A 27,513-nucleotide genomic window follows, 5' to 3' on the forward strand; every position below is an offset into this window, starting at 1 on the left:
TCACCAGCCACATAGTCTCCAAAGCCGATGGTTGAGATGGTAATGAAGGAGTAGTAGAGGCCTTCAACGTAGTTCCAGTCCTCAGTCACCATAAACACAAAGGGTGGGATCACCAGGTGCACCAGCACCCCCCAAATGATGAAGATGGCCGTGCACGTTATCTGAGCCTTCCTCTGTGTAGGGGTAGGGAAAGACAATGAGGAAGCCAGTCTATTCGAGACCCAGAGAGTCAAACAGACAGATTCCAGGATGCTCTGAAGGGCCCCTCCAGTAGGGTCTACGAGATCCTGAGGGTCACTGATAAGGAATTAAATCTTAGCTGGGGAAGCCCAAGGGTGTGAAGGGGAGTGGGGAAGGGGAATCTCTATTTCTCTGGACATTCAGTCTTGTGCTGTATTTCTGTTCTCAGCCTTGATACATAATGTGGGTGAGGTGACCTTCTTCTTTACCTTCCTTTCCTCCAGAATAGATCTCTGGATCCTTCCTACCCCTTCACACCAACCACTCACAACATGGATTGTAGAGTTCTAACTCTAGAGTCAGAAGACCTGGGTTCAAATCCAAGGTCTCCCAGGGAAAGGAATTTCATCACCTTGGGTCTCAGTTCCCTCATTTGTTAAATGAAGGGATTTCACCAGACTATCTTTAAGGACCTTCAAGCTCTAACCTTCTATGATCCTATAACAACCCATCTCTTTCCACTGTTCTAAAAATGAGGAGGTAGGTGTGGCCTGCTCCCTATAGCCCAAGCAGGGAATGGTAAAGGGGGTGCCTCTCTGCCCAGGCCCCTAATCATGCCCCAGCAGAGAAACTAGGCTCATTAGACCTGCAGGGAGAGTCCCACAGGAGCAAACATACCAGGCTCACGCCCCTCTTGGTGAGGAACTGTCCCAATCTCTTAGCACGTCCCCCGAAGAACTTCCCCAAGGCATTGATCCAGGTCAAGCAGAGGGGAACCCCAAAGAGGCCATAGAAAATGCAAAAGAGGCGCCCGGCAGGGGTCTTGGGGGTCACATTTCCATAACCTTTGGAAGGAGAAACAAGAGGGGTCAGACAGAAAGAAAATTCCTTTCCATAAAAGAATTCAGTGGGGGAAGGTGAGAGAAAGGTTGAGAGGAATGGGGATGTGATAGGAACAGATGAACTGATTTGACCTGATCAGTTCCAGCCACGAGCTGAGTGACACGTGTGCCCTCTCCCTCCCTCCCTCCCTCCCCAATAACTCCAGGCACACCCAAGCCTTCCTGGATTTACACAGCTCATGTCCAGCTCTGTCAATCAGAACCTCTGGCTAAGATTTAAACTCAACACCTGTTGTTAATTATTTATTTTGCTTAATTACCCACATCTGATTTATCATGGGTGTGTGTGTGTTTGTGTGTGTGTTTGTGTGTGTTTGTGTGTGTGTGTGTGTGTGTGTGTCTCCGCCTCCCAAATAAGTGTCCAGTCCAAGGCTCGCTAATTCCTGGTGAATTGTGTCACACACTATGGGAGAAGTTCTTTTCTTAAGGTCCACAGGAGGGCATCAAAAGGACAAACTGTGACTAACCTTTTTGTCTGGTGGTTAAGAGCTGCCAGACCTTGCGTAGTCCTTCCTGAAAGCTAAGGACTGAGCTCAGGGGACAGGATAGAGAGGAATGGCTATGTCTGGAGAATCCCCAATGAACAGAAGGATATGGGAGGCAAGGGAGGCCTGCGTCAGCACAGACATACAGAATGACATACCAATGGTGGTGATAACCGTGGCGGCGAAGATGACAGCATTTGGCCAATTCCAGTTATTGAAGGTTTGGTTCCCTGTGATAGCCACGCCCTGCCCAGCAGCCTCAGATACTACCTGGGGGGAGAAGTGACAGAAGGAAACAGATGGTGAGAATTCAGACAAGAAAGGACAGGGACATGAGGGGAGCCCAGGCTCAGACCGACGGAGAGCCTTACACGAAGCAAGGTTCTTGATCTTGACACCCAGAAGCATTCTTTTGCTAAAGAGCCTGATCATTTCCCTCTATGGACAGCAGGCTTTATTGATGGCTGGGAATTACCCAGCCAGGTGGTGTTATTATTTACTATTATGATTACTATCATCACCCAAGAATCAGGGGCCATCTCCACTCCCACTCACTTCTAGGTGCTAAGCCAATGAGATTTCCACAACACAAGAAGAATTTCACACATGGTAGAAAGAGTATTTGCCAAGTCAAGAGGCGGCATGATTCAGGACAAAGTACTGGCTATGGAACCAGGTTTTGGCTCCAGTCAGTCAGGTACCTACTATGTGTCAGAGAAAGGAAAAGGACAGTTCCTATTCTCAAGGAGCTCATGTGTAATGGAGGAGACAACTTGCAGTCATGTACAGACAAGATAAGCATTTATTAAGCACCTACTATGAGTCAGAGACCGTGCTAAGGAGTGGGGATATAAAAAAGAAGGCAAAAGATAGTCTCTATTCTCAAAGAGCTCATAGGGTAATGGGGGGAAACAAACTACAAATTATGACGTACAGACAAGCTAAGCATTTATAAAGTGACATTTATTAAGTGTGGGTAGCCAGGTGGCAAAGTGGATAGAGCACTGGGCCTGGAGTCAGGAAGACCTGAGTTCAAATGTGGCCTCAGATACTTCCTGGCTATGTGACCCTGGGCAAGTCACTTAACTCTGTTTGCCTCAGTTTCCTCATCTGTCAAATGAGCTGGAGAAGGAAATGACAAACTACTCCAACATCTTTGCCAAGGAAACCCCAAATGGGGCTATAGAAGAACCAGATCCAATTGAAACGAATAAATAACAACATTTTTAAAATGCCTAGTATGTACCAGTCACTATGCTAAGCTCTGGGAATACGAAAGGAGGCAAAAGACAGTTGCCACTCTCAAGTAGCTCACAGTCTGAAGTATGGAATGGGCATGGGTAAAGTAGAGAGTATCCAAAGAGGGGCAACAAATATGGGGAAAGGCCAATTTATGGAATAAAACAAGCATTTCCATAACAGTACAACTAAAAAGGATGACACATAAAAAACAAAAGATATAGGCAGGATAAACTGGGGATAATCAATAGAGAGAAGGCATTAGAATTAAGAGGGATAAGGAAAGGTTTCCTGTAGAAGGTGGGATTTTACCTGGATTTGAAGGACACCAAGGAAGCCATAAGGGGGAGATGAAAAGGAAGGAGAGACTTCCAGGCATAGGGGACAGCCAGTGAAAATACCCGGAGGAACTGTGAGGAGACCAGAATCACTGGATCACAGAGTATTGTTGGGGATGGGGAAGTACAGTTTAAGAAGACTAGAAAAAGGAGGAAGGGCTCAGGTTATAAAGGGATTTGAATGCCAAAGCCGATTTTATAGTTGATCCTGGAGGGGACACGGGACCAGTGGAGTTTACTACTGAGTACAGAAGTGACTGGTCAGACGCGCACGTTGGGAGGATCGCTTTATTAGCTGAGTGGAGTAGGGACTGGACTGGAGAGAGACCTATGATGGGCAGACCAGCCAGCGGGCAATACTGCAGTGGCCCAGGTGTCAGATGATAAAGGCCTTCCAATCCCCTGTCTAAAGTTTACCACCCGGGTGACCTTGGACAAATCATCTGACCTTCCTACGCCTCAGTTTCCTCATCTGAAAAATAAGGGGGCTGGGACCGACACCCTCTAAGGTTCCTCCCCCTTCCTGTTCCAGATCCAAGATCAGACCCTAGCTCTGACACTTAGAATAACTGTGGACAGACCAGTTAACATTCCTAGACTTGCTTCCTTATCTATAAAACGGTCTTGGTCCTCGAACCAGTTACCTCACACAATCATGCGAAGAGCCCTTTGTCAACTTGAAGGCACTCTATTACAGTGAACTGTCACACCATTAATCACTGGGGCAAGGGTCTGGGAGGGAGAACCTGCCGTTTGCCTTTCGGGGAGGTTCAGAAGTAGGTATAGATAAGATCAGGGGGATGTAGGGGAGAGGCAGCTTAGGAGATCCTTACTTCGGGGTCAGGAGGAAAGAGAGGCTTAGGAGGATCATGGGATTTAGAGTTTGAAAGTACCGTAGAGATTATCTAGTCCAACTCTCTCATTTTTCTTTGATAACAATAGCTCACGTTTATACAGTGCTTATTATGTGCTGGACACTGTGCTAAATGGCTTACAACTATTATCTCATTTGATTCTCACAACACCCCTGGGAGGTAGCTGCTATTATTATCTCCATTTTACAGATGGGGAAACTGAGGTAGACGCATTAAGTGACTTGTCCAAGATCACACAGTTAGTACTTGTCTGAGGCTATTTTGGGGGGCAGCTAGGTGGCACAGTGGATAGAATGCTGAGCTTGGAGTCAGGAAGACTCATCTTCCTGACTTCAAATCTGGCCTCAGATACTTATTAGCTATGTGACCTTGGGCAAGTCACTTAACTCTGTCTGCCTCAGTTTCCTCATCTGTAAAATGAGCTGGAGAAGGAAATGGCAAACCATTCTAGTATCTTTGCCAATAAAACTCCAAATGGGGTCACAGAGAATAGGACATGCCTGGAAAAATAAAAACAAACCAAAAAATAACTGAACAACAAGAGGCCATATTTGAACATCCTCACTCCAGGCCCAGTGCTCAATCCATTGCACCAACTGGCTGCCTCTAGTAATGGAATGCTGAGCAAGGGACCTAGCGGGATGAGCTCCAAATGGGAAGGGATGAACCAAGTCTACTCTTGACTCCAATCCCAGGGGCCCAAGATATAAGCTCCTTCTCTCTCTTTATGCCATTCCCAAATAAAATGGCCCAGGAAAAGTCTACAGCCTAGAAGAGACTGGCTGAAGCATCAATCAGTACGTTTAACAAAGGAAAGGGTAAGGTTGGAGGGGAGGAGGGGAGGAGGAGGGAGGGGTGTAGAATTCAGGGTCCAGGATGAGGTCGCACAGAACTTCATCATCCTTCTCCCACCACCACACCCCGAGCTTGTGTCAGCTCCAGCTCCACTGACATGTGTTGCGGAAAAAAGCAAAAGGGTGGATTTGCTGGACAGGAATGTAAAGTTTACAGATACGGTGAGGGAATCCATGTAAATGGATACAGTATGTTCTTTAAGGAATTTTCCAATTCGATGTGTTGGTCCAACAGGCTATCAACACTGTTTTATCATCCATCTCTCCACAGAGACTCAATTGCTCAGTTTCTAAGCGCTTCCAATGGACAGGAAGATAGGAGCATGGGGAGTGGGTGTGGGGAGTAGAAAATGGGGGGTAGGAAGAAAGAAGAAGATAATTTAAATATATAAAAATATATTTAATAGTTGAATTTGTTAAATTATACTTTACGATATATTAATTAATATATTATATGATATAACAATATATTAAACATAATTTATTCACTGAACTGTTGTTCAGTCATTTCTGTTGTGTTTGATCCTTCATGACCTCAGTTGGGGCTTTCCTGGCGAAACTGGAGTGGTTTGCAATTTCCTTCTCCAGCTCATTTCATAGATGAGGAAACTGAGGTAAACAGGATTTAGTAACTTGTTCAGGATCACACAGCTAGTAAGTGTCTGAGGCCTAATTTGAACTCAGGTCTTCCTAACTTTAGGCCTGGTGCTCGATCCATCGAGTCCCCTACCTGCCTTTTATGACATTATTACATAACATATTAAACATACTGATTATAAATTAAGGTAAATATATTAGAATATATTTATATATGATATAAATATAAATGTAATTTAATATATAAATATATGTTTAAAAACATACACATATATACACACACATAAATAAAATGTTCCCTGTCTTCAGGAGTTCACAATCTAGTTAGAGACAGGACGAGAAACGTCAAACAATTGGAGAAAATATAAATAGATGAAAAGGGAAGGATATTTGAAGGCCTGCTTTGGGGCTGGCAGAAAATGTTAAGTACAACAAATTGGGCTTTTATAGGATGGAAGAGGGAGGGAGGGATGGGCCCAATGCTCGAGGCAAATGGCGTAAGAGGGAGAGAGCACAGCTGCTTGGCTCTGAAGTTCCTGCTTCTTTATCAAGGAGAAGGCTCTTCAGACTGGAAGGTATAGGACCGATGTGTTCAAGAGGGAACTGAAGCCCAAGGTAGGTAAGGAGATAGCCTTAATTGAAGTCTCTAGGGCAGATGACTTCCATCCCAGGGGATTCAAGGGACCAAAGAACCATCACTTTCAGTAATCTTTAAGGAAACACACAAAACTGGAGAAGGGCCAGAAAGTCAGAGATGGTCAAATGCTCCAATTCTCGTTCTTTCTTTCACTCTCTCTCTCTTTTTCTCCCCTACCCATTCCCCAAACTACTACATACTACTGAGTTTGAGTCCTAGGCAAAATTATAAAAGAGCTGATTAAACAAATGATTTTTTGATAGAAAAGTGTTGATCACTAGGAGCCAATGTGGGTTCACTGAGAATTTCTTCAGTACTTGATAGGATTTCATTGACACGGGGGGGGGGGGGGGGGCACTCCATCTACTGAGAAAGACTGAAACCTTTGCATATTTTAGTAGACAGTCTTCAAGCTAGTGTCAGAGACTGATCACTTCTGGCTTCACCTTTCACATTCTCTACTTTTCTACCAGCAGCCTTCTCACCCTGCTCTTCAGCCTTCTCTGCTGACTGATCTGTCACTGATCCGGCTCGACTAACACCGCCCAGACTTTCACTGCCAGCTCTGCTCCTAACTCTTGAGACTTCTCCACCTCCTTATCTGGATATCCAGTCATATCCCTAAGTGGGCATCCTTAACCCCACCCCACTTATTCCCCTGCTTTCCAGTTCCCCTTTATATGTTGTCTTTTCTCATTAAAATGTAAACTCGGAGAGTAGAAATTGTCTTTTTTTGCTTGTATTTGTACCCCTAACCACTTAGCACAGTGCCTAGAATACAGTATGCACTGAATAAATGCTTCATCTATCACCAGGTGGCCAAGCTTCTGGTTATGAGCTAGGCTGGTACTTGGATGAGAAACACACCCACATTCCACTGCCAGGCCTGTATTTCCAGCTTGCTAGGACCTGCTGGTGCTCTTCACTGGCATGGCTCCTGAGGATTCAGTGCTATGATGAGGTGCCAGAACCAGGTCTATCGTAGATATTACTAAGAACAAGTCATGCCAAAAACAAAAAGAACCATGGTTTAGTGGAATGAGCACTGGATGGTCAGAAAACATGCATTTTAGACTTGTGTGACCTTGGGCAAGTCACTGGGGTCCCTTCTTTTGGAGTTGGATCTTTCCAAATTTGGTACCCTTACTATCAAACCATGGTGTTTCTTTATCATCTTCATTTTACTGATAGGTGGTTGTTCATGTGGTTGATAGGATTGCATACCACTGGTTACCTGCCCACCCCTCCAAAGGACCAGTTCCTGGTATCTAAGCTTTAGTCCTTTGGGTTGTGGCACTGTCTTCAGTTTAAATGTACATCTCACCTAGGAGGAATAATGATTCAAGCTTTTAGCAAGTAGCCTACATGGTAATATAAATGAATTTCAGAACATTTCCTCCTAGCCTATTTGGACTGGAGGGAGGGTGATGATAGGGAGTACAGAGATCTTGAGTGAGTGAAAGAGGCAATTAGTGCCACTAAAGGGAAGGAATAAAGGGAATTGGGGGAGACCAAAGACACTTAAGTCATATGGTACAGTAGAAATACAGAATAGCACTAGGCTTAGAGTCAGAGGATGTGAGTTCAAGTTTTGGCTCTGAAGCTTACCATGTTAGGTCATAAACTCTCTGGCATTGGTTTCTTTGTCTATATAAAGAAGAGGTTAGGGACAGCTAGAGGGTGCAGTGGATTAGAGCATTGGCCCTGGATTCAAGAGGACTTGAGTTCAAATCCAGCTTCAGACACATTAACACTTACTAGCTGTGTGACCCCGGGCAAGTCACTTAACCCCACTGCTTAGCCAAAAAAAAAAAAAAAAAAAAAAAGAAGAAGAAGAAGAAGAGGTTGGATCGGATGACCTCTTTTTCTTCTATGACCAGATTTATGATTCTTTGACTATTTCAAGCTAAATGCTGAAGGACTGAGAAAGCTGGTGGGCGCCCTTGTCCTTGGAGACGAGGCTGCTCATCTGAGCCTGGTCCCAGTAACGGGGCCAGCTCCTCTCCACACAGAGCATACTTTGTATTACAACCTTTCAGCCCTTCTCCTTATCAGCCTGGCACAGACCCACTCGCTCCCCCATTCCCATTTTTATCACAATGTGGTTCTGACAGGCCTCAGAGCTTGGGGAGGGGCCAGGGATGGGAGAGTCCCTGGAATCCTTTAGCTCCACAAAGCTGTCACTTCTCTTGGGGGCCCCAGGCTTCACCCTCATGGATACGGAGAGAGACCTGGGGTCACATGGCCCTGGGCTGGGGTAAAGGGGCTTCCCCAACCAGGTTATGGTCAATCCTGTGACCCAGGGGTGAGGAGAGCTCTAGAGGAAGAAGGAACAAAGAAAAGCCTTTCAGCAGGGCTTGAGGGAATTCAATTCAACATGCATTTTTATTAAATATCTTCTATATGACAGACACTGTGCTAGGCACGGAAGATAGAAAGATGAGAACAGAGATAGCTCCTTGGAGACAGTTATGTGGTGCAGTGGATAGAATGCCAGGCTGGGAGTCATGAAGAATCATCTCCTTGACTTCAAATCTGGCCTCAGACACTGTCTAGTGGCCCTGGGCAACTCACTTAACCCTGTTTGCCTCAGTTTCCTCATCTGTAAAATGAGCTGGAGAAGGAAATGGTAAACCATTCCAGCGTCTTTGCCAAGGAAACCTCAAATGGGGTCACGGAGAGTCAGACCCAAATAACAACAACAACAGTACCTCTCTCAGGGAGCTCATAATTGTGGGATCATAGGATTGAAAGCTGGAGATCTAGTTTGAATTCCTTACAAAGAAACTGAGGCCTAGAAAGAAAAGTAAGGACTTGTTCCATGGCACCATCTAGTAGGAGAGTAAAGACCACAGATCCAGAGTTGGACAATGCCTCAGAGACCACCTGGTCCAACCCCTTTATTTTGCACATGGGGAAACTGAGGCCCAGGGAAGTTAACTGATTTACCAAAGACTACACAGGAGCTAATAAATATATTTGAGAAGCCCTCAAGAAGGAAATAACAGTAACTCAAATGGAGCTAACACTTTGGGGTTTAAGAAGCAATTTATTTACAAGTCTGCAAGGTAGACTATGGAAGGTACGCTGATACAACAACTCTGTGAGGTAGCTATTATTCCCATTTTACAGATGAGGAAACTGAGACTAGCAAAAAAAAAATAATAATTTTCCCATGGTCACACAGTAAATATTCCAAGGCAGGATCTGAATTCATGCCTTTCTGATGCTACGTCCATCCAGCACTCTGTCCACAGTGCCACCTATTTGCAATCCAGGGAATGGAGGTCACTGATTCTTTGGTTCCCCACATCATTATCCTCGCTCCTGATTCCTTCAAGGAAGTTTTCTGTATTCCTAAATTTTCAACTGTGGCAAAGCCTGCAGAATTTTTTCCCTCAATTGCTTGACTTGATAATTATTCCATGTGTGTCCATCTTATTACCCCAATTGGATTATGCTCCTTGAGGACACCGACTGTGTCTGCAGCTTATGAATTTCCAGCAGGTGACTCTACTGGACAGTGGTACACCCAATGACTGGGCATAGAGTAGCAGACAGTCACATAGCAGATACCCTTGATCAATAGTCAGAAATCCTAAGAACTGACATGCACACCAATTTAAGTCTTGCTAAATGCTTTACAAACATTACCGAGCCTCGCAATGACCTAGTTATTACTATCTCCATTTTTCAGGCTAGTAAACTGAGGCTGGGGGAGTTCAAATGACTTGTTCCTAGTCACAAAGGAAGGTATCAGAGATTAGGGTTGAGGACTCAGGTCCTTTCTGGGTCCAAGTCTAGCATTCTAGTCCAGATTCCATAGTCAACTCTTAGCTCCTTGCCTCAAATTGGGCCGAGCTACAAGCTGGTTCACAGCTACGACAGCTAGACGTCTGCAGAGCCTATCACTGTTGGGAGATCCTGGTGCTGCCGGAACGTCTCCCAGACTCCAACCAAGGTACTATTGGGCTCCCCAGCACTCTTGGGATATCTGTCATAATGATGCTCTTGGAATTTGGAAACATGGTTTCAAACTCAAGACTCCAACTGGGGGGCAGGGGGAAGGGCGTGTGTCCCTAGAGAGTCAAGCCTCAATTTCCTCATCTGTAAAAGGACAATGCTAACTCATACTACTAAACTTGCCTTTGTAAACCTTAAAGCACCATATAAATGTGACCTATTATGAGTTTTTTTTTTTCCCCTCAGCTGCCAAGGGAACCTGTTTATCATTCATTCTCTGCTTACAACATAGGATTTAGAGCTCAAAAGAAGTTATCTAGTCCAACCATTTTGCAGGGAGAAGGAAATTGAAGCCCAGAAAGGGGAATTGACTTGTCAAAAAGTCAAACAGGAAATAAATAGCAAGACCAGAACGAAAACCTAATTTCTGACCCCAAATATAGTGTTCTTAAAAAAAAAAGCATATATGTGTATATATATATGTGTATACATATATATGAAATACACACACACATATATACATATATATATAGACAGCGTTCTCATGCCACATTGTCTTTGTACACAGTAAACACTTAATGAATGCTTTTTCATCCATCTAGTCTATTCATTAGATTGCAAACTCCTTGAGGACAGGGACTGTCTTTTGCCCCTCATTGTTTCCCCTTAGCAGAAGGCCTGGCATACAGCAGGTGCTTAATAAAAGTTTGCTGAATGAATGAATGAATCCATCCATCCAGAGCTAGACTGGCCTCATTGTTGCCTCAGTCATGGGGAATTTAGCCAGACAGCTAGTAATCTCAGTGTAGGCTAAGGAAGGCTGAGAGGCACTTTTAGAAGCCATATGGCATATATAGAGCAGATCCTGGTTTTGTTAACTGTGTGGGAAGCTAGACCCCTGCTGCACAGACCTTCAGACTAGTCTTTAGCTCAGTGCTCCATTGGCGCCAGACTGCGTCTTGGAATGAAAGAGGTAACCAACCTACAGAGTAGCAGAGGCCTCGTTGATGTTAAACGGACAGGGTGGAGGGTAGAGTTGGGGTGTGGAAGAGACAAGCCACAGACAGGCAAACACCTTGTAGACAGTTTGTCCTTACCCCAGCCCAGGCCTTGGGATTGGAGAAGCAGCCCTCCCCAGGAAAGGACCCAGCCAGTCTCATTCACCCGAAGCATTCTTTAACTTGGCTCTCAAAATTACACAAAGCAATATTTTCATTTTCTGTACAACCCTGGAGATTGGACTAGGGATGGGAAAGGGCTAAAGAGGGGGGACCTCAAGACAGGCCAGGCTTAGCTTTCGTTTCTGGAAAGAGCTCAGCCTTATTCCTTTGTTTTTCCCATTTTTCTTCAAGTGGCAGGGACCAAGTTTGGCCCTGAAGTCCAAAAGACAAAGGGTACCTCTTCTCCAGCCCCTGCCACAAGATCGAGGTATGGGTTAAAAGGGTTCCTAAAGTGGTCAGATTTGCTCAAAAATCTTAGCTGGAGTCCAGTCGACCTCTTGGAGAGGTAGGATTTGTCCCACTGCCACAGTACCCCAGAGCTTGTCCTTTCCCGGCCAATTCCCCAGCATTTACATACTCATTAATACCAGGCTTCCTAGGGAACACTGGGGTGTATCTGCTAGTAGCAAACCTATTTTCCTGTTGTATCTCATCAGGTCACAAGATCATTAGAAAGAAAGAACATTAGACATGTCATGGAGTCCTCATTTTACTGAAGCACAAGAACTAATTAACTTGTCCCAAGTCACATGGCAAGTGTACTGAGGCAGGATTTGAACTCAGGTCTCTCTGTTTCCAAATCTAGCATTTTATCTATTTTGAAAAATTGCTTCCTACAGTCCCTTCCACTGCATAGGATCAGATTTAGAACAGGAATCAATCAACATGCATTTATTAAGCACCCACTATGTGCCAGGTACCCTCCAGGCCCTGGGATATAAAGACAAAGAATGACACAATCCCCACTGTGAAAGAACTCACATTCTAACAGAATGAACTTTAGAGGTCACTACAACCTCCTCAATTTACAGATGAGGAAACTGAGGCTGGGAGATGTTAAGTGATTTACCTAGGATCACACAGCTAATAAAGGTTTGGGGCAGAATTCAAATCCAGGTCTTCCTGACTTGACTTTACATCCAGTGCTCTGCCACCTAACTATAACATGCTATCTTTTTTTGGTGGGGGGGTGGGGATGGGGGCGCAATCAGGTTAAATGACTTGCCCAGGGTCACCCAGCTAGTAAGTGTCTGATGCCAGATTTTGAACTCAGGTCCTCCTGACTCCAGGGTTGATGCTCTGCCCACCTCGACACCTAGCTGCCCCCTTGCTATCTTATAATTATCCTCCCTAAGAAACCCATCAGTATTTCCTAAGAGGGAAACCCCAGTACCCTTAATTGACTCTGGGAGCACCAGAGCTTGAAGGGACCTTAGGGACTTTACCGAGCCCATACATTCTAGGAGGCACTGTGGTCTAAGGAGCAGAATTGGCTCCAGACTCAAGTCTGGAGACTGGAGCTCCCAATCCTGGCCCTAATACCACCTGTGGAGATACTGGACCCAAGATAAGATCCAAACTCTCCTTTGTAAAGCAGAGTATAATATACAAACTATCTGCCTCACAAGGGAAATTCTCTGCAAACCTGAAAGCCTCGGTCAAATAATTTCATCTCCATTGGCCTTAGTTTATTCATCTGTAAAATTAGGGGGCTTGACTCAAGGAACTCTAGAGTTCCTTCTAGCCCTAAATCTAATATTGTGTCATTCGCATCCTTTTCAGAGTGACTGACAGACTCCCATGGCTAGACAGTGACAAAAATGGCATTAGAACCCAGATGGCAAACGATGCTCTTGCCCCCATACCACACTTCATTTTCCCATGGAGACAAAGACAGTACGAGGCACATGACTCCTTCTAATGACAACAGAGGTGGGCAGGGCCACCATGGCGTCCTTGCTTGGGGAAGAGTCCCTAGCACGAGTTTACAAAGTAGATTCTAGATAAAGAAACTAAGGTTTAGTTAAAAGTAAGATTTTAACTAAGGTCACAGATAATGATTGGCTCAACCTCCCTCTAGTTGAGGGTTTTGACCCAGTGCTTGGACCAATGGGATTAGTTCCTTCTGTTGCGAAGTCCAATCTGACCCAGAAACCTAGCTCTAGATGTCTTGGGTTTAACATACTTGGCTCTCTTTATACAGTCTTAGCCCCCTAAATGCATGAGATACCCAAGACCAATGACACTAGTTTTAGGCATGATCTCTCTCCAGCTCCTCAGAAACAGCTGCCAGGAAAAACCAAGGCATATAACTTGGTTTGTGTGACCTTAGAGAAGGCTAGCAAGACATTTAAAATCTGTCCCTTTCTATTTGCCCCAGCAGCAATTCACAGGTTCTCTAACCCCAGTTGGCTCTTGGGGGGTGGGGTGTACGGAAGGATGCAGGCCAGGGCTCCCTCTGTTCATCCTGACATCTTTTTGCAGTTTTGTTTCAGCCAGATCCCACAGGAACAGCTCTGACAGCCCGTTGTCCTGGGGTGGCCAGCAAGACCCAGGAGTAGGCTCTAATTTATACCAGGACTCTGAGCTGCTAGAACCAGCAGGGGAGGAAGGGAGGGAAAGAGGGAAATCTAATCAGCAAACATCCCACAATGGTGTTGGCCAGGCTAGGGGATGTGTGAGCTGCCAAAACTAATACCATCAAGTCTCTCCCTGTGGAGAGTTGGTCCCACTGGAGTCATGGAAGGAAAAGTGGAGCCAGGCAGGGTCAAAAGGAGAAGACTGAGAAGAAATGGAGCAAGGTGTAGAGGGAAAGAGACCAAAAAGATAGAAGAGAAAAGACTCAAGGGAGCTGGAGTGGAAAGGCTGTAGGGGATAGGGGGAGATGTACAAGAACACAGGGGAAGGACACCGTGACTGCGGTAAGTCACTTAACTTCTTTCTGCCTCTATTTTCCTCAATTGTAAAATAATAGCACCTACCTCATAGGGTGTTTATGAGGATCGGATAAGATATTTGTAAAGCACATAGCACAGTATCTGGCATAGCAGGAACTTGATAAATGTTTGCTTTGTTTGCAAACTAAAAATAAAATTTAAAAAAATGCTCATTGCCCTCCCCTTTCCTTTTAAAATAAAAGCTTTGGGGCAGCTAGGTGGCGCAGTGGATAGAGCACCTGCCCCGGATTTAGGAGGACCCGAGTTCAAATCCAGCCTCAGACATATAATACTTACTAGCTATGTGACTCTGGGCAAGTCACTTAACTCCACTGCCTAGCCAAAAAAACAAACAAACAATAAAATAAAAGCTTTATGAAATTTAAACTCCACTAATCATCTTGAGGAAAAGTGATCTCCCTTGTGTCAGGTACTGTGTTAAATGCTGGGGATACAAAAAGAGGCAAAAAACTGTCCCTGCCTTCATGGAGCTCACAATCTAATGAGGTTGGGGGAGGGGCAACATGCAAACTTACCTGCCCCAAAATAAATACAAAGCAAACTACAGACAGGATAAATAGGAAGTAATTAACAGAGGGCAGGCTTCCAGTAAAAGAAGGGATTTTCCACTGGGACTTAATTGGTGAAGAGGAGGTAGAGCATTCCAGGCATGGGGGACAATCAGAGAAAATGCCCAGAGCCGACAGATGGAGTACGTTGTTTGTGGAACAGCCAGGAGGCAGTGTCACTGGATCGAAAAGGACTTGTGGTACAGGAATAAAGTGGAAGAAGACTGGAAAGGTGGGAGGGAGCTAGGTTATGAAGGGCTCTTAGTGCCAATCACAGCATTTTTTTTTATTTGCTCCTGGAGACAACGGGGACCAGAAGGCAGCAGCAGACCATGAGAACCTGCAGGGTGTGGGCAGGGCACAGGGGAATTTTCCAGCTGCCACTTGGGCAACAGGTCACCAGAAGCAGAAAGGCAGCCAAGTAACGTCTCACGGCAGGAGGAAAAAAAGGTGGTATCTGAGCATGAGGCAGGGGAAGAAGGGGGAGAAGAGAGACAGCAGAACTCTGAGGAACAGAGATGGGCACAGGTGCTCTCTGCCTTTCAAGAAGGCAATCAGAGCCAGCTCCCCGAGGCTTCTGATCCATCTGGAGCCACAGGGTAACCCTGACCAGCTCCCCATCCAGCCAAGCAAGTTAGAACAGGCCAAAGCATCCAAGCAAGTCGAAACAGGCAGAAGCATCCAGGAAATGCCACAAAGCCCGCCTCTTCAACCAGTTTCACGTGCACTGACTGCAGGTCACTAGCTGAAGACTGGAACCGAGAAGCCTAATTCTAGACACATGCATGATTTGCTAACATGTTTAGTGTTTGGGGCACAGTCCCCACCCCAGCTGGGCCCCCACACCAACTCACATTAACTCCGCTTAAGCCTATGAAAGTAAAAGCTTTCCTCTAAGGCTTTCTGCATTTCTTTTATCATCTAGGTGCTTTTTGCTTTTAAAACTTCACAGACTGTGAACCCCCTGAGGGCAGAGTGGCTCACTTGCTTTACTGGCAGAGAGGAGAATAACAAAAAAGTCTAAAGGGTAGGATCAAGGTGAAGGTGACTGGGAGAAGGAACACAATAGAGAGCCCCAGACAACCACATAAAATGAATAGATGTGCTTAAACTGATCTGAGGCACTCCAATAATGATTTTGATTTTGACACTTGAGGCTTATAGCCTTAACAAGTTATTAGCATATAAAAGACTTCTATTTTGTATTTATAGGTAGTCCCCTAACTACCATAGAAGGTGAACTGCAGGAGGGCAGAGAGTGTATTTTTACCTTTATTTGTAACCCTGAGCCCTTGGCAAGAAGCCTGGCACTAGGTAGTACATGTGTTTTTTAAGTGACAACTAATTTTGCAGTCAAGATTGTTGTGGCTTCCACCTGCTTAAACTCTGATTTAATGATCTGACAACCCCAAAAGGAAGCCAGGAAGGAAACAAGCAATTTATTAAGTGTTTACTATGTGCCAGGAACTGTTCTAACATAAGCGTGCTGCTGAAAAGCAGGAGTAGGGAGAGGGAGGAAAGCAAGATGGGCCAGACAGGGTTTGAAAGTTCTGAAGTTAGGACAGGATGGGGAGAGCCTGAATTCTTCCACAAAATGCAGGTTCCAGAAGGAACTCACCAGTGGGAGAAGGGGGCAAGTTTTACGGACTGATGGTCCAGGTTGAGAAGACACCCCCCTCAACCCCCTGGGGTGGATGTTTCAGGGCAATGAGATACTAAGTGAGGTTCCAGATGAGACAGCATGGTTTGGAATAAGGCAAGGAAGGGATAAAGGAAGATATCTAAACCACTAGAACAAGAAGTCTCCACCAGCCAGACCATACCATCATCCACAGGACAAATTTCTTTACAAAGTACTGGCTCAGGGGCGCAGTGGATAGAGCTCTGGCCCTGGAGTCAGAATCCCCCCTCAGACCAAACACTTGACACTTACTAGCTGTGTGACACTAGGCAAGTCACTTAACCCCAACTGCCTTACCAAAACAAAAACAAAAACAAAAAACAAAGTACTGGACCACTGGTAGATGCTCATCGATTGAGGAATGGCTCAAGAAATTATGGTAGGTGAATGAAATGTAATGCTAGTATGTGCAGGAAGAAATGATGAGGGAGACTCTTTTAAGGGACACTTGGGAAGACTTGTATGAATTGATAAAGAAAAAAGGGAACAGAACCTGGAGAATAATGGCACAGTGGATATGGAGTCAGGAGGATCTGAGTTCTCAAACACTTACAGCTGTGTGACCTTGGGCAAGTCACTTAACCCTGTTTGACTCAGTTCTTCACCTATAAAATGAGCTGGAGAAGGAAACGGCAAACCACGTCAGTATCTCTGCCAAGAAAACCTCAAATGGGGTCACAGACTAGGAAAGACTAAAAAAAAAAAAAAAACTGAACAACAACCACTATAAAGACAAACAACTTTGAAAGACTGATCAAAGCAATGAATCAGGGTGCAGATTTAGTCATTTATTTTTTAGATATAGTCCAAGCAGGAATTTTGTTTGCTTGAGCATGTGTATTTTGTTACAGGGTTTTTTTTTCCTTTTTTTTTTCTCCCAACAGGAGGGAGAAAATAGATTTTTATTGATTGGAAAAAGTATTAGAGAAGGCAAGAGGCAGATCAATAAATACTAGACTATGGTAGAAGGATTCTAGGCAAAATCATCAAGCTATTGAAGCGCCTTCAGTATTTCTCCTTTCTGTACCCCATTCCCTTAGGTGGCATAGCTGTCACCTGTTTGAGTAACCGCTCCATGCTTTCTTTCTCTATCTACTCCCCCACCTCGCTCCCCATGACTCCTAACCTCTAAGGACTCTCCTCTTCCCCTTCAATACTTGAGCTCCCCATTCCTTCTGCTTTCCTAAGATGTCAGAACTGGAACCTTAGAGATTATCCTGTCTTACAGACCAGGGAACTGAGGACCAGAGAAGGGAAATCATTTCACAGGATCAGAGGTTCAGAGCTGGAAAGTACCTTAGTGGCCCATTCGGCCTAACCCCCAGGTAGTGGCCAGGCAGCGCCAGTATTTAAATCTAGACAGGTTTTATTCTCATGTGTGAGTTGCCTCACATCTATCTATCTTCTTCCTCAGGCCTTAAAATAATGCTCAGCTTTCTCACCTCTCTGCTCTGCCCTGCTCATCCAAGGGGCAGTCTGGCACTGGCCAGAAAGGAAACAGCCGCTGGATCCTTGTCCTCATCGGAGGGCAGGCCACGATTCCTTTCCACTTGCCTGGACAGCCTTTAGGATTTCAATTCCCCCCCCCTTACGAATCTCTCAATCTAAAATGAAAACCACAGGAACTATGTGGACCACAACCAGCGTAGGGAGGAAACACACACCCCATGTCCCCCTTGCTACTCTCCCTCCTCCATGCACTCACCTCGCCCCCACGCCCATCATTGGCCTCCCTCCCAACGCCAGGCACTAGGGTGGGGTGGGTACAAGGAAGGTTACAACCAAATTCCCAGAACAGATGCTGCCTCCTCCTCCCACTGGAGTTTTATCACTTGTTCTGTTCTTTCTTCCTCTTTCAATTCTTCTTCCCTTCCTTCCCCACTCTCCCTTTTGTACGCCTCTTTAAGAGGTTGATATGGGGGGCAAGGGTCAAACTGGGCTGTCATATGTGTTAGGGACTCTAGCCAGCCTTGAAACCATCTGTGGGACAACGCTGCCAAACAAACAAACAAACAAACAAACAAACAAACCCCTTCTAAACAAATGCAGTCTCCTCCCCTCTCTCTCCTCCCCACAAATTCACTTTTTTTCTTTTCTGTTCTGTCAGATCTAACCCATCCTGACCCACCCTGTCCAGTCCTGGGTCCTCATCTCTCAGCAACATTATAGGAGCCCAGAGGGAAGCTGCAGGGTTACAATCCTAGGGAAGGAGTACCATGCCAGATGTGAAAACTTTTTCAGCAAAAACCACTGGATTTCTGAATTTCATATGCCCGGGAATCACTGTCCAACTTCTGGTGGAACAAAGGGGGACAAAAAAGGTGGGGTGACTCCCTCATCAGCCATTGTTCCCAGGCTTGCACAGTAACCCCTTGGCCCCTTCCACCCCTTTCCAATATCTCACTGCCCGTGAGAGCACTAAATGGAAACCTTTACTGTCAGGGGTTGACCTGGGTGGGATACAGGTTTGGGTTAAGACAAACAAAACCAGTTGGCGTCGTTTTGGGCTCGGAATGGGAAGTCAGCAGGAGTTCCCAGGCCCCTGAAGCCGGGAGGGGGACAGGAGAAGCAGCACAAACTGGAAATCCCCAAGCATGTTAACACAGGTGATTGTCATTTTGGACCTTGGATCCTTCATCACTATCTCCCTTTCCCAGTCCCTTGGCACACTATCCAGGGCTAGTGGAAAGAGCATTGAACTCAGGAGTCCAGAGACCTAGTTTCAAATCTGGCTCTGACTCTTGATGGCTGCTCCAGCTGAGGTAAGACACTTTTGCCTCTCTAAACCTCAATTTTACCATCTATAAAATGGGGGTCACAGTAAGAGTCTCCAGATTATTGGGAGGAAAGCCTTTACAAAAGGTCTAGGAAAATATGAACTCCATACAATGACCCTGTTGGATGGGAATAATTCCCACCCACCCCTAACCCATTTTCCTTCCTAAGACCTTGTCATAATCACCCCCACCCCTCATTTCTGGTTTGTTTAGGAAGGCTCCCCAGGAATTAGATTTTTCTAGAGATGCTGGGATGATGGAGAAGAGAAAGCTACCTTGGCAGGCTATATGCTGAAAAGAGGAGGGGGGGGTGATGGGTGGGGGCTAGAATGTACAACTCTAGATACCCCTACTTAATTCCGTTTCCAGGAGTCTGAGCTTGGAAGGTTATGTAAAGTTCATTCAGTCCAACCCATTCACTCTATGAAGGCAGCTAGGTGGCTCAGTGGACAGAGCACTGGGTCTGGAGTCTGAAAGACCTGAGTTCAAATCCGGCTTCAGACACTCATTCAGAATCTGGGCAAGTCATTTAATCTCTACCTCTGTTTGCCTTAATCCACTGAAGAAGGAAATGGCAAACCACTCCAGTATCTTTGCCAAGAAAACCCCATCTAGGGTCACGAAGAGTTGGACGTGACTGAATGACTGAAAACAATTCATTCTATAGGGATCTGAGGCTCAGGCAAGGTGAAGACACATAGGTAAATAGTAAGATTAAGGTCACACAGGTAAATAGTAGAGCCCAGGCCCAGGTGTCTATGTTTAAGAGGTCTCCCTTATCTGGAATCTATTTCTTTTCCACCTCTAGATTGGGACCCTCTGACTGCCTCAAAAGCAGCATTCCTCCTTATCACCTATAAGAGACTTCAAGGGAGTCATCTCCAATGGTCCTGATCTATATCTTGCCACTGGGCCCAGATGGCTCTGGAGGAGAAAGTGAGGCTGGTGACCTTGCCCAATCCTCCCTCACTTAAATCCACTTCACTTGCAAGTCATGGCATCATCTTCCTGATGTCATGGTCCTCTTTGAGAATGAAGGACAAACAACAACAATAACAGACCTCAAGAAAGCTCTTCAATGATCTTTGATGTATGACACCATCCTCTTTCTTCATGGCTTCCACCAACCAATTTAATAACTTTGTAGGCAAGGCACTGTGCTAGGCGATGGGAGCACAAGAACAAAACCCCTAGAATTGAGGAGCGGGCATAGGGGGAAATGGGAGGATGGGGGAGGACTTAATACTTCCAGCCAATTCCAGGCCATGCTCTCTTCATCAATTCTAGCCCTTTCTCACCAGGACCTTGGACTCTGGAACCATCTTGGGCTCTGATCATCTTGCGTTCTGATATATCAGCTTTAATCTTATTTTGGCCAGAATGTATTTCCAGACCTCTTCCCCTTCCTGGTTCCCCTTAGATGTTGGTCCTCCATTGAGAACAAAATCTCTTGGGGCAACTAGGTGGCGCAGTGGATAGAGCCTTGGATTCAGGAAGACCTGAGTTCAAATCCAGCCTCAGACACATAGCATTTACTAGCTGTGTGACCCTGGGCAAGTCACTTCATCGTTTATTGACTTCTCTCACCCCCTAAATAAATAAAGTAATGTGGGTGAAAGCTGGATAATGTCCCAGCATGGCCTAGGCAAAAAGAGTCTCTCCACCTTGATCCCTAGATAAGGAGCCATATATCATCAATCTAGTAACTTTAAAGGGCACTGTCCAAGTCCCTCAATATACACATTTGGAAAGAGTTCCAAAGAGGGTGACTTACCCAAGGTCATAGATTCAGTTAGTGGCAGAACCAAGATTAGAATTCAAGTCTCAACCCCAAATGGGGGTGGGGGGAAGTTATTTCATTGGACTACATCAACCTCTCACCTCCCTTTATGTTTTTAATCCCTCCCTGAAGTGAGAAGATTGCAGTTTCAATCTGTCTTTTAGGGCAAAAGGAACCGAAGCTATAAAGAGACTGTCTTGATGTTACTGCTTTTTTGAGATAGAGGTTTAGCATGTGTTCAGGGGTCCTCCCTTTCCCCAACCTTTAAAGAGCCAACCTTTAGAGAAATACTTCTTTTATATTGCGGTGGAAAGGGTGCTGAATTTGGAGTCAAAGGATCTGAATTTAAAGTTTGACTCTTTCCCCTTACCGCCTATGTAAATAAAGCCTTAGGTAAGTTACTTCAGGTCTCTGGGCCTCAATTTCCCCATCTGTAATGTGAGGAAGTTGAACTAGATGACCTCTGAGGTCACCTCCTGCCCTACAGCTCTAATCTTATGGTCCCATGTCTCTCAGAGTAATGGTGCTACTGTCTAGAGGGGAGATGGGAAGGATGATAGGAAATGGTCATTTGAGGATGCAGAATACAGGATTAGGGACACTGCATCATAGAAATTTCTCGACCATCCTTCTCCCCTAATAAGGGCTTAAGTCAGTAATGACATATACAGTCCTCTAGTACATTATTCTTTTGGCAAAGTCGGGGTGGGGGAGTGACGGGAGAGTTATATACAGATGACCCTTTTGTCCTTTCATGGTTCCCCTCATGCTCTCCTAACTGTACAGTTCAGCAAACCAAAAACTACCCAGTACAACATGACTTAGAAAGGACAATATACTGACGAGAGGCCTTAGCAAAGGCAAATGGAAACTATTAGAATTATCTGCAGTTTGAGTTCGTCTATGTGCTATGGCTTCTCAACTGAATCTCCTCCCATCAGACTGGGAGATCCTCTGAGGGTAGAGACTCAGTTCATCCTTTATCCTGTTCCTTTTTCTACTGATTGGCTCCTCAGGAAGATGTGGCTAGGAAAGAAGTATCAGAAACACTGGGGAAGAAGTTGAGAGGGAAAGAGAAATAGAGTCCACTCTGCCCAGATTGCCCAAGTAAATGACTTTCAATTCATTTTGGAGGCAAGGTAGAAATCATATGTCATATATATGAGGAATAATATAGAAACCAGACCTGTAATTTCACTGGCAGAGGAATCCAGGTTCCCTGGACTAAGAAACTCCCTCAACAAATGGAAGTCAACATCGTCTCTGCAATTTGTTGTCTTAGAAAATTAAGAGGTGCAGATAGGAGAGACTACCTGTCATAGTACACAGCAGGGAGGTCAAACAGAAATGGATCTGTGCTGGGGGCATATTGGCCTAGAAAACCACAAATCACCATTATCCATGTGGTTTGGTATTTTTATTTATTTTGTTCAACATTTCTCAAGTACATTTTGACATGGTTTGGGCAGCTATTTTTTAAATATTATTTTTTCTGGCTCTAGTGCCTTAGGGGCCAGAGTTTTGAGGAGGGCTAGGACCCTTCAAGGGGAAGAGACCTTTTTTTGAGATCTGTCTGTGTGAGGTCATGCTAGGAATGAACTAAGACCAGGATGTAGTCATGGGCATAGGAATGTAAAAAGGCAATTTCCATAAGCTGGATGTCCTCCACACAGGGTTACTCAAATGAGAAAGAATTTTAGAGACCTCAGGGCTTACAAGATTGAAAAGGTCAAGAAAGTGACTTGGACATCAAGACTATAAGCTTCATGAGGGCAGGGACCCTATATAGCTTTATTGGGAATTCTGTCTGACAACTGGCTCATCACAGTTATGAATCCAATTGTACTTGGGCCCATGTAGCTCATTTCAGTTTTGATTGTTGAATCCCCCAGATTCTGGGGAGGTGAGTGGGCAGTTTGAGTCCCTGAGAGAGATACCTTTAAATCAGGGACAAGCCAATAGTCACCTGAAGGCCATAGCCATTAGCCCTTATCCACTGGTTTTTCATAGTTTCACTAGGTGCCCAGTGTGGGATGGAGGATAGGGGGTATTAGATGCTTTAAGAAGTGGGGTTGAGTGTGAAGAAGGCAGCCAGTGTTATGCCTGATACTTCCTGCTCTTTCCTCCATTATCTGTGACCTACCTCCAAGGTCAAAACCCCCAAAGGTCCTCTTCCCATTGACTCAGCTTCTTGGCTAGCGTTTGGAACCATATGAATTCCAGACAAAGTGAGGGAGGAGAATGGGGAAGGAGGAAAGAGTTCAGGGTTGACAAATGGGATTCTTCCAAATGCTGTCTCTAGCCCCAGATCCACACCAGGAATATGAACATAAATCCTGGGGGTACTCCAGATCCAAAGATCTGCATCTGCCCCCTCCTGACAAAGCCTGCTCACACTCTTCAGCCAAAAGCCCGGTCATGCCCCTCCCACCTGTGGTGGTGCTTATACAACCCTCATATAGGGAAAGTAGGGGTGGGGTATTTCCAGGTTAAACTTCTGTGGTTCCCCCACCCCTCCTGAAGCCACCAAACCTGGACACCCAATACTTACACACCCAGCAGCCACTAGGGCTGCACAGGTTGTTTTTTTTTTTAATGCCTGAGGCTGATCGAAATAACTCTTTCCCCCTTACCCCTTTCCAGGGCACTTGAAAAAAGAAGTTTGCTCTGTCAAGACTCCTCCCAAATCAAGGGCTAAAGGAATGGGCTTTGAAGGGGAGAGGCAGAGGTGGTGGTTCTGGGTAATAAGTAACCACTCATCCTTGAAGGCTAGGACCTAAGTGATAAGAGATTTATTAGCCCAATCCATTTATTATTTTCTTTTAAGATCACTTTAGTGGTTCAACTCTAAGCCTCTCCACTAAAACACAAAACAAAACACACACACACACACACACACACACACACACACACACAGAGAAAGTCTTGGTGGAATGGTGGCTTTTCTACACACTCCTGACTGGGAAATGAAAACATCCACTCCTGTTTATGAAACAGCTTCTGGAGGGGTTGAAAGGGGCAGCCAGAGGTCACCTCAGTCATCCCCCTGCCTCCACAAAGACCCTCACCCTAACACTACTCCTGGCAAGGAGATTCCACAGGCTGCCTGCCTGCCTCCCTCCCCCCACTCCCCAAGACCCTCCCCAAGGGCTAACCACCACCTGTCAGGAAATTCTTCCTTATTGTCTAACCTAAGTCCCTTAGGCTGCAATGCAGACCCATTTCCTCTGGTTCCGTCTCTGGGCAGAGAAGGACAGCAGCTGTTCTCCATCGAGCTCAGAATAAATTGTACACGAATCTATCAGATCTTCCAGGAGGGCCCAGGGAAGGCGAGCTATTTTTTTTTTAATTGGGGATGGGAGTAGTGGTTATCCATCACAGTCTCCAGATCACAGTTACAAGTCAGGAATCATAATCAACATCCGGGCTCTTTGTGGTTGCCCTCCTTTCACCTCTAGTTCAGGAATGTCAACCTCAAATAGAAAAGGAGAGGGAGGGTGGGACACTGAACTATAAATAAGAATTACTTCGGGCTGCATATTGACATAAAAAACCACATACTAACATTATCTCTGTTCTGTTATATTTTTATTTATTTTGTTAAATATTTCTCAATTACGTTTAGCTCTGGTTGGGACTGAACTGGGGAGTGTCGCTGGCTGACTGTTTGAAACCTCAGTACTAAGTTATCAGGGCCAAGAGGTTTCAGCCCACCTGCGATGAACTTAAACTTCAAAAATTCCACACCAAGTTTTTGTAGACAGGGCCACTTCCCTGAGGGTTAAGGGGGAGGTCAGGATCACAATTTGTAATGGAATCCCCATATGTTGGAAGGCAGCTAGGTGGGGCAGTGAATGGAGTGCTGGGCCTGGAGGTTTTTTTGTGTTTTTTTTTTGTTTTTTCCCAAGGGATGGAAAGGAATAGCAATATCCTGGCTTTCTGGTGGGAAGGAGTAGGAATTAACTCCCTTTATGGGAGTGGGAGGGCAGCTAGGTGTCAAAGTGGATAGAGCGCCCGGCCTGGAAGACTCATTTTCCCAGTTCAAAACCGGTCTCAGACACTTACTAGCTGTATGACCCTGGTCAAGTCACTTAACCTTGTTTGCCTCAGGGCTGGAGAAGGAAATGGCAAACCACTCCAGTATCTTTGCCAAGAAAACCCCAAACGGGGTCACAACTGAACAACCCCATATATTGAGGAGTTGACTAGGGGATAGGGGAGACAGCACAGGGAGGAGTCAGGGGACAGAAAGTCTATCCTGATGGTTTACCATTCCCTAACACCTGTAGCTAGCTATACCAGGGACAGATGGCTAGATACTTGGGGTTTGGAGAAGGATGGTGGCAGACAAACTAAATGCAACCATCTCTATTCTCCCTAGGAATTTCAAAATCACCAGAGTCATTCTACCCAGTCTGGCCCCCCACACTGCTTGTCTCAGCAGTGGGACGTGACCAGGGTTAGTAACTATCAAGTTATTCTATGCTCATCGTGTGGAAAAGTACAGCTGAGCCCTGGTCAAAGCTGACTGTGGGGTGGGGGTAGAAGGAGAGAGATGGAAACCTGGTCCAGCTGTCCTACCTAACTTTTCCTCCCTCCCTCTGCCAGGCCCTGAGACTGGGGACTAGATGGCAACAGGAAATGAAAGACATTTCTCCTTCCATGGAATCCCACTGGGAAATTTACCAGGCCAGGGGAAGAGATTGCAACCAGGAGCAGTTTCCAATTTTGTGTTTATTAACCCTTTGCCATCTAACCCAGGTCCACAAATAATTTCTTCCCAAGTTTTCTAGCAAATGCAGCACCAGGGTATAGCAGTGAGGGCTGATGTTAAGAGTGGTACAGTGGAAAGAGCTCAGGATTTACAGTTAGGGAATTTGAGTTCAAATCCTGGCTCTGACACTGACTTTGGGCAGTCATAGGCTATCTCTACCTCCTCATATCTCTTCTGGCTTCTCTGGCTTCCTCCACGTCTGAGCCCTTCTACAGGAAGCCTTTCCAGGTCCCTCTTAATTCTAGTGCTTTCCCTCAACTGCTTACCTCTAATTTATCCTGTACATAGCTTGTTCATACATAGCTATTTGCATATTTCTGTTGTTTAGTCATTTTTCAGTTGTGTCCAACTCTTTGTGACCCCATCTGGGGTTTTCTTGGCAAAGACACTAGAGTGGTTTGACATTTCCTTCTCTAGCTCATTTTACAGACGAAGAAACTGAGGCAAAGAGGGTTAAGTGACTTGCCCAGGGTAACAGAGCTAATATGTGTCTGTGGCTGGATTTGAACTCAGGTCTTCCTGACTCCAGGCCTGGCACTCTAGCCACCTAGCTGCCCCTGTTTGCATGCTGTCTCCCCTCGTTAGACTGTAAGCTCCTTGAGAATGGGCACCATTCTTTGCCCTTTTTTTGTATCCCCAGTGCCTAGGACAGTGCAAATTTCACATGTTTATTGACTATCACAGAACTGATACCATTTTTGGTAACAATTTTAAGTTCCAAGTAATAACAGTGTCTTTCCCAATTCTACGACATTTTGAAATTTACAAAATATTTAATGCAAGTAAATTTCCCCCATTTCACAGACAAAGAAATGGGCTAAGAGAAAGATTTTGTGATTTGTTCATAGTCATACACAGCCAGGAGCCACTGTTGATTTTCCCAGAATGTCTAATCTCTTTCATGAGATAATAGACATAAAGTTCTTTTTAAATACAATTATATTTGAATATAAACATTAGGCCTATAGTAGTATAATAGAAAGTGTATCTGGAATTGGGGGACCTGGGTTCAAATCCTGATGTTACCACTCAACTAGAGGATTACCTCTCATAAAACCTTCTCCAGGCTTGTTTCCTCATATGTAAAAACAGAACTGGTTGATCTTTAAGGTCCTATCTTTTGGACAAATAAAGATCACACCTCATTTGTGAGTTGGGGACTTCTACTGCCACCATACTCTGTCCTCACAAGGCCTTGGGCTAATGATCTGTAAAATGGGCCTACCAGTTCCCTGATGCTCCCCTTATCACCACCCAGTGAGAAGAAAGGAGCTAGGAAGACAAGGCAGGGGATGCTTCTGTCTTCCTTCCCATATGTTTGGTAGTAACTGGGGCTCCTCTCTTCTCTCATAAAGGTCATTTCTCAGAAGGCTGAACAGACTAAGTACTTCTGAAGATGTGACTACTCAACACAGAGAGAATATCCAGCCAGGCATTACAGTGTCTTGGACTACACACACAAGACAAAAATGTGCTTTGCCTCCAGGCTCTCCAAACATGGGCAGTTCATATCCATTAAGACTCAGTTTAACTGAGGATACAAGACTCAGTGAATGGCACCTGCCTCATAATCTTAATGGGGGAAAAAGCATGTAGATTACACAAATGAGAATTTGAGGCAGAATAGTAGCATTCGTGGGCAAAATAAGTAGTACAAATAGCTAAGGTTCTCCAGCCTCATACCCTCACCAAAGGGTAGAAGGGAGAGTGTCTATGTATAGATGTCTCCAGTGTATAGGTGAGTATACTGAGGCACAAATTAGGTTGGAAGCAAAATTGAATTCAGGCCCCAAGAAATCACAGTGCATTACAGGTACTTAATAAATGTGTGTTGTTCAATGTTCATTGAGAGCAGGGGGATCCCTTGGCCTCCCTGACCATTGATGCAACTAGCAAATGCTTAAGGGAGCTAGGTGTCACAGAGA

General features: G+C 45.2%; 1 protein-coding gene across 1 annotated transcript in view; it reads right to left on the minus strand.

The window, feature by feature from the left end:
• The window catches only part of KCNK5 (potassium two pore domain channel subfamily K member 5), a 61,447-nt gene that overhangs the window by 7,578 nt on the left and 26,356 nt on the right, over window positions 1–27,513 (minus strand). Inside the window, exons 2-4 of the mRNA XM_027876624.1 lie at window positions 1,726–1,837; window positions 859–1,025; window positions 5–173 (exon numbers count right to left, since the gene is read on the minus strand). Coding sequence (XP_027732425.1) covers window positions 5–173; window positions 859–1,025; window positions 1,726–1,837 — 448 coding nt within the window. The remainder of the gene's footprint in view (window positions 1–4; window positions 174–858; window positions 1,026–1,725; window positions 1,838–27,513) is intronic.

This window comes from Vombatus ursinus, unplaced genomic scaffold (assembly GCF_900497805.2).
Source record: "Vombatus ursinus unplaced genomic scaffold, bare-nosed wombat genome assembly UNPS02014811.1, whole genome shotgun sequence".
NCBI classification, from domain to species: domain Eukaryota; kingdom Metazoa; phylum Chordata; class Mammalia; order Diprotodontia; family Vombatidae; genus Vombatus; species Vombatus ursinus.